This window comes from Lagopus leucura, unplaced genomic scaffold (genome assembly GCF_019238085.1).
Source record: "Lagopus leucura isolate 7727_CA_CO unplaced genomic scaffold, USGS_WTPT01 Super-Scaffold_100018, whole genome shotgun sequence".
Classification (NCBI taxonomy): domain Eukaryota; kingdom Metazoa; phylum Chordata; class Aves; order Galliformes; family Phasianidae; genus Lagopus; species Lagopus leucura.
Window position 1 is genome coordinate 1,514,322 of NW_024962272.1, and position 8,110 is coordinate 1,522,431.

The window sequence follows — 8,110 nt, forward strand, 5'->3', positions numbered from 1 at the left end:
AGCAAATGGAGAATAAAGGTTATTTCTTCTCTCTCTGCAGTAATATATTTTAAGAGCTTCATCCTCCCAGACTTCCTTTCAAATACAACTTTTTCAAACTGGACATCGCTTGAAGACAAGTGAACTTTCCAAAAAACTGGTGAAAAAATATCTTGATGTAAAACTTGAGAAAGAATCCCAGATATTTTACAGCCACAGTTATGCAAATCTGAACTTGAAAACACTAGATAGGGAAGAGAGGGAAGAAGGAAAATGAATACAAAGGTAAAAGAAACTTTTTCACGAATAGCCACTTTTAGGGAAACTAATACTCAATTAAAAAAATAAAAGTAGAAGATAGAAAAGTGGAATAATAACTTTTAAACTATTAAGCTGAAGGAACTGGTACAGAAACTGAAAAATTTCTGTAAGTGGAATTTACATTATTTTTAAAATGTTTTTAATTACACAGATTAAATGGAACTTTCCATATTAGTGACACGTGATCTAATCACAGAATGGGATGTTTTTGTATGAATGTTGTCTCAGCACCGATTTTTCTGCTTTCAGGTCACTTGGCTCCATAAATGCATGTTGAAGACCACAGATTTTCTTTGCAGTGAGTATACATCTTAATTCTCACTTCTCATATTAGTGAAAGAAGTTGAAAATTCTGGCAAAGTAGCAGTCTTGTTACAACACAGAACTGAACCATTAATTCATTTTCCTTAAGCTAAGTTTCTGTTTGTGTGTCTTGAAAGTCAGATATTTGACTTTTCACTGCTCTTTTCAGTATGTTCAAAAACTTGGTCTTCTATAACTGTTAAGATTCCTAAACTTCCATTTACAGATGATCTTTGGTTTAAAGTTAACAGCATGCTTCACTCTGCAATTTTCTTGTATAAATAGGCATATATTTAGGGTATACACACATTATATAGAATATTTTTTCTGTCTCTATTTCTCCAAAAATCCACTACCTAATAAACTACCTCTGACTCTCCTCTCTTTCTAATTTGGGAAACAGAATAAGAACAGGATTATCTGAATTCCTTCACTAGTTATCTCCTTTTGCATGTTGAAAAAAAAAAAAGAAAATAAAAGCAGACAACTTAGAGAAGCTTAGAGGAGACTGAGAGGTGGCCTCATTGTGGTCCACATCTTCCTCATGAGGGGAAGCAGAGATGGACTGATCTATTCGCTTTGGTGACAAGTAGCAGAACTAAAGAGAGACACATGAAGCTAAATTAGGAAAGGCTCAGATTGGATAGCAGAAATATGTTCTTTACTGAGAAGGCAGTTGCACACTGAAACAGGCTTCCCAGATCAGTGTTCATGGCATCAAATCTGCCAGATTGCAAGACTCATTTGGACAATATTCTTGGAAATACTGCTTCATATTAGGAAGTCCTTTGTGGAAGCAGGAGTTGAAATAGTTGATCCTCACTGTCCCCTTTCAACTCAGGTTATTCTATGGTTCTATGAACTAGCTTAAAGCTCAGATTTTTTCTCTTACATGGGAGACAATATACATTGCTGACAAAGTACATGAATTTCTGACCAGTTTGAGTAAAGAAAGGAAATATGACAAGATGCACAAAAACTGTGGACTGGGCAGACTAATGGAGACATACCAACACAGTTTTCGTTTTCAGATGAATTAAAAAATAAACAGCAAGAAATATCATACTAAATCTAATATAGAAAATCCTTTATTCTAAAATTAATTTTTGGAATTTAGTTTGCCTAAATACCTTAACAGTCCTGATTCTGTCTTTATTATATTCCTTTTATAGATAAATTCAACACGGAATAGGGGCACTGTTAAATGTAGATTCTGATACTGAGAGTCCCTTATGCAAAAAGGTCAGTCTTATAGCTGTTTTCTGATTATTTAATTTTTAAAAATGGTGCCTTTTTACACTGAAGAGAACATTGACAAAAATAGCTAGGGAAAAAGACAGCTTTTCTTTCACAGTATTTAAATATGAAGGTGAAAATAAAACTTTATTTTGATGTTTGGTCTTATGATAAATATTTCCTTCTCTTCCCCTCAAAGTTTATGTTTCTAGTCAATAGTTTACATAGAAATCCAGTTTTCAATTTCAAGAGTTTCTACTGATCAGTAAAGCGAGAAGCCACTAACAGAGTCCTTTCAAAGAATCATTCTGCCCCACTAACGAACAAAAGATTCTCATGAATAGGCTTTCCTGAACAAAATTTTTTAATCCAAAAATAACCAAATTGAAACACACATAAGTGACAAGAAAGTTTTGAAGGATACTAAGATTAAGGAGGTTGCAAGTCACAGTATGAATCAGATTTTTTTAATTTTTTTTTTTTTTTTTTTTTTTTTTTTTCATATTCATGCTAATATCTCCCAAAGTAATTCTGATTTCTAAGTTACATATTTATACATTACAGGCTTATGTGCTTCAGAAAAAGAAAACAATCAAATCCCAATCACCATCCTATTATTATTTTTACATATGGTTCTGCTAAATTCATTTCTTCTGTTCATGATAAATAAAAATTTTATCTGGCACATATATATTTATGTGGATGACATTCAGACTGAGAAATGAAAACAATTATATTTAGATTTAGATTACAACAAATCTGGTATAGGACATTTCTTTCTGCAGTGCTCAATAAATAGATGAATCATAGTTTTTAAAGATACACAGAACAAGAACTCTGCACTACACATTCTTATATATTTATCTCTTAGGACTTTAAAAAATCATTTGCTTTCAAGCAAAAGTATCAGTGCTTAAAAATGCCACTTGTGTGCCACATTTTTAGTTTTGTTTCGATTTTCATCATCTCACATAAACAATGTCATGTCAAACGTGAGTTGAGACACTCTCCTGCACTCTTAACATTGTCATAATTTCTTCAATTACTTCTTCACAGAATCACAGAATCACAGAATTGCAGGGTTTGGAAGGGACCTCTAGAGATCATTGAGACCAACCCCCCTGCCAAAGCAGGTTCCCTACACCAGGTCGCACAGGTAGGCGTCCAGGCAAAACTTGAATATCTCCAGAGAAGGAGACTCCACAACCCCCCTGGGCAGCCTGTTCCAGTGCTCCATCACCTCACCGTAAAGAAATTCTTGCGCACATTCGTGTGGAACTTCCTATGCTGCAGCTTATGTCCATTTCCCCTTGTCCTGTCTCCACGTACCACTGAAAAGAGACTGGCCTCACCACTATGGCCCCCACACCTCAGATATTTATAAATCTGGGTTAGATCCCCTCTCAGTCTTCTTTTCTCAAGGCTAAATAGACCCAGTTCACTCAGCCTTTCTTCATAGGGGAGATGCTCCAGGCCCTTCACCATTTTTGTGGCCCTCCACTGGACTCTTTCCAAGAGATCCCTGTCTTTTTTGTACTGGGGAGCCCAGAACTGGATGCAGTACTCGGGATGAGGCCTTACCAGTGCAGAGTAGAGGGGGAGTATCACTTCCCTTGACATGCTGGACACGCTCTTTTTAATGCACCCCAGAATGCCATTAGCCTTTTTGGCCACAAGGGCACACTGCTGGCTCATGGCCAACCTGTCATGAACCAGGATGCCCAGGTCCCTCTCTGCAGAGCTCATCTCCAGCAGCTCATCCCCCAGCCTGTACTGGTGCATGCAATTATTCCTCCCTAGGAATAATTCAAATAATTACAACAAAAATCAGAAAAAAATGGGCATGTTTAATGGAAAGTTTCTTTAATGCTATAACATATAGAGATTTTCTGAATTAACTTGAGCGAGTAATGCAACTTAGTCCAGCTGAATCTCAATGCTCAATATTTCAATTGCTTCATCCTTCCTTGGTGAAGCCGCTGACAAATTTGCTAATATAAGAATATAGGAACATGAACTTTGAGGGGAAGAGAAGGAAATGTTTATCATAAAACCAAACATGAAAGTAAATACATAAAAGTTTTATGTTTACTTTCATGTTTAAGTATAGTGAAAGAAAAGCCCTGTCTTTTTGCCTAGCTGTTTTCAGCAGTGTTCTCTTCAGTGTAAAAGGACGTAGACAAGAAGCTCACTAAACCCTACGAGTATTTTTTTTTCTATGCGCATTCCAAAAAGTCACATGTCAATATAAAATATAGTACCTTAAAAATTTTACAGAAGTCAAAATTACCTAGGTCTTTATGTAACACAGCACTAAAAAAGTGTTCAGTTGCCATTCCTTATTAAAGGTGTATTGATGTCTACTTTGAATGAACAGATTTGCATACAGACATAAAAACTGTAACTGTCTTCAATTATACTTAGATGTGCTTTTTTAAAAAATTGAGGAATGCTACAATTCTTCAACAGAAAGCATCCTAGCAATAAAAATCCAAGAAGTATCATACAATATTTCTAGGTGACCTACAGTAACACTCAATCCAGGTTTCTCTAAACCACTAGACAAATCTTTTATTTCTTGTTGCTATAATGAAACATGTTCTGCAGCGTAGCTCCACCAGAACTTCTCACTTCTGACTTCATAAAAATTCTTGTCAATATTATTCACTATGCTAGTTTGTCTTTTGCTAATAAAACTAATTCATAAATCTAAAACTACTGTGCAGAACCCAAACAAACTAACTTCATGCATAAAACAAGGAAATTATGATCTTGTGGGATGCTGGCTGTATTTGTTATTATAAATAAAACTGTAAAGTAATGCCTGCACATGCTTACATAAGGGCAGTTTTGGGTTTGGTTTGTTTTAAATGCTTCCTTGATTTATGTGTTTTCAGAACATGACCAAGTATTTGCATATGCATGCAATGCACATATATTTTAACTTTCCAAGAGCAAGATTCAATAGAATGATAACACATAAGGAAGATATGTGCTTCTTAAACAAAACATACTATCTCAGTCAAATTTTCAAAGAAAGCTTTTAAAGACTACATGATAGACAGCGCTGGTACGCAGGACACTGCAAAATAGAAACTGTAACGTTATTTGGGATGAAGTGAAAGAAAGTGTAAGGAAAAATTTTGTCTCTTCAATGGTAACTTGCACTGTGGAATTGAGAAGTTGTTATCCAAAAGAGCTGCCCTGAATGAACTATGTTTATTCTGCTCCCTCCTGTCCCCCTCAAATTTTATACTATAATTTTATACTATAGCCTTACCTCCTGTTTGAGTGATGACTTGAATGTCACTGGAAAGTGGTCCATCCCCAACAGAAGTAAAAGCAAGAACCTTCACAGAGTATGTTTTCTGCGGTACGAGATTCCCAATAGTAGTGATATGGCTGTCAGCTACATTGTGTTTCAGCCAGCTGTTGACATGTTGAGTAGGATCCATAGTATAATAAACTCTGTAACCTTGTATTTGTCCATTAGGTTCCTCAGGTTCTTCCCACTGTACCAAAATGGTGGTAGAACTCAACATACGGGCCTGTACATTGCGTGGTGCACTTGAAGGTGCTTGCTCTGAAGTCCTTGTTGACACAGGCTCACTGGGTGGCCCTCGCCCAATGTTATTTACAGCAACTACCCGAAATTCATACTCTGAATATGGGCTTAGTCCAGCCACACTATAGCGTGTTGTGGCAACACCATCAATTTCTTTATATGGCTCCTCAGAGTTCTTGGGCTTGTGCTGAATTATGTAGTAAGAAACTGGCTCAGGATTTCCAGAGTCCCAAGTCAATGTTATGCTTGTTGCTGTGCTTTCTGTCACCACAGGTGTTCCAGGAGGTTTAGGTAAGGCTGAAGATGAATACCAAAAATTAAAGTTAACACTGTATAACAGCAGGCATTAAGTTTTACATTAACAGGTCTAAAAGTACAAACAAACAAATTAAAAAACAGGAAGATTGTAATGGAGAGAAAATGTGATTTATTCAGAGCAAGATTCTGGCAATTATGATTTTCTCCAGCAGTTTATCAGAAAAAAATCCAGGTCTGTAGTAAAAGGCTTATTAATATAAAGCCATGATACTGTCTTTTTAGACAAATCCCTTAATCATATGCAGAAGAATAATCTTATAGACAGTCAGTGGACCATTGCAATTTAATTTTCAAATATTTCTGGAGCTTCTGACATCCACTTACTCAAGAACAAGATAACCGAACACCCAACAACTTTAAAAATCAAATGACTGTCTCTTAACTGTTTGTGCAGTTGACAAATACATGCAAGATTATTAAGTCTTTTATTTACTTTAAATGAAAGCTGAGAACTAAACACGGAAGAATAATGGAATACTGCAATTAAACTATCAGTATCAATATTATTACTGTCTGAATCTATTTTTTGTCTTGTATTATTGATTGGTTGGAGATTTCTTAGTTTTCTCCAGTAGAATTTATTTGCTCAGAATATGGACAATGAAATAAAAGAAAGATGAGACTATTTCCAAAAGTGTGTACTTGGGATATACCTTTGACAGTTATCTGCGCTATTGCTTCTATAACACCAAGGGTAGACATAGCAACACAAGTATAGTTTGCAGACTGCCTGACATCGTTAAGCTCAAGGACGTTTCTCCCTATTGGCATATCATCCTCAGGTGTCAAATCTTCTGCTCCTAGCATCCATTTCACATATGGCATTGGTGACCCCACTGCAACACACGTGATATTTACACTCCCGCCAGGCATGATCTCATGATTGGTGGGGGGGATCGAGAACCTTGGTGGGACCCGTCGAACTGGAACAAAACACACAAAAAAGTAATAACATATACAAAAAAAGAAACTGAATCTTGCATACAGACTACATACAGTGTACAGACAGTCTTATGTCTTAATGTGTTATTCTGATTGGTCAGAAAATATGTAGAAAATAAATACAAGACTATACAAGAATATTGTCTGCACACAATATCAACCATTCTATAATTACTTGATGTTATCATTAGACACATTCGTACACAGGCTGATTCAGAGCTATTAGGGCCCCCACATATAACTAACTACATACTTACAATTCACAAACACCATGCAAAAGATATACACACACACACGCACGCACGCACACACGCGCACACATATATATATGCATGTATTTCCTATGTGTATACATATATATATGCATAAAAGAAAACTGGAGAGTAAACAGCATGTTTGAATTGATTACCAAAACCAACTCCAATGCTGTGTACTTCCAGTTGATGTGGATAAATGTGCTAGACCACATTGTCACATCAATCCTGAAACACATTGCCTACAGTACACTTAAAGTGCAATTTCACTGCTTTCAGACGCAAAGTGGATGCAGCCTCAAGACCTCACACTAACATTGAAACAAACAGAAATAATATATACAATTACACACATACAAATATATATATATATACACATATATATACATGTACATACTCATATATATACGTATATATACATATATATACATATATGTATGTATATTGTCACAGAAAAGAAACTAAGCAAAGCCAGTACAAAGTACTGGATTTGGTCATGCAGGCAAGCCAGTGACAGAATCAACTGAGAATCATGCTTAGGAAAATGTTTGAGTAAAATTGCAGAAAGAAAAGGAACTCAAAACAAAAACATATTGGGTAAGGAAAGAAAACTTGAAGGAGTTGGGGATAGGATAGGCTGACAGTTACAGGAGTTTAAGAGGAGGATAGAGTTTGAGGGAGAGGGAAATTAGATTAAGTGTAAGTGGTTAAAAAGCAAGGGCTACTGGGAAAATAGCAGAACATTTCACATTCAGAATTCCATTATGCTCACAGTTAAGGGAAAACAGAATAAGCTATAAGGAGTGATAATATCAGACATCCGTATACCGATAGCAAGGGATAGTGACCTTAAACATGTAGCAGGACATAGCACTAACAGAATAGTTAGTACTTAAGCAAACACAGCACCGAGAAAATTACCCGGCAATAACAGATCAGTGTTCCTGCTTCTAATATTTTCAGTGGTGTGCACATGTGTGTGGGATGCAGAATAGAAAAGGGTAGCTGAGAGAGGTGGGTTTCATTGGATCTTCGTTGGATAATGTGTTTATTTGGGTTTAATATACACTAATCATTAAGACAGTTTTAATTTAAATAAATTAAATACTATGAGTGAGCAAAAAGAAATAAACAAAACAAAACAAAACAAAACAAAACAAAAAAAAAGAACTCCGTATTAGACTGAAACCTT

The 8,110-nt window shown here is 35.8% G+C and overlaps 1 protein-coding gene across 1 annotated transcript in view; it reads right to left on the reverse strand.

The window, feature by feature from the left end:
- The window catches only part of PTPRD (protein tyrosine phosphatase receptor type D), a 273,196-nt gene that overhangs the window by 133,373 nt on the left and 131,713 nt on the right, over positions 1-8,110 (reverse strand). The window contains exons 6-7 of the mRNA XM_042877457.1: positions 6,376-6,645; positions 5,120-5,701 (exon numbers count right to left, since the gene is read on the reverse strand). Of these exons, the coding sequence (XP_042733391.1) occupies positions 5,120-5,701; positions 6,376-6,645 (852 nt within the window). The remainder of the gene's footprint in view (positions 1-5,119; positions 5,702-6,375; positions 6,646-8,110) is intronic.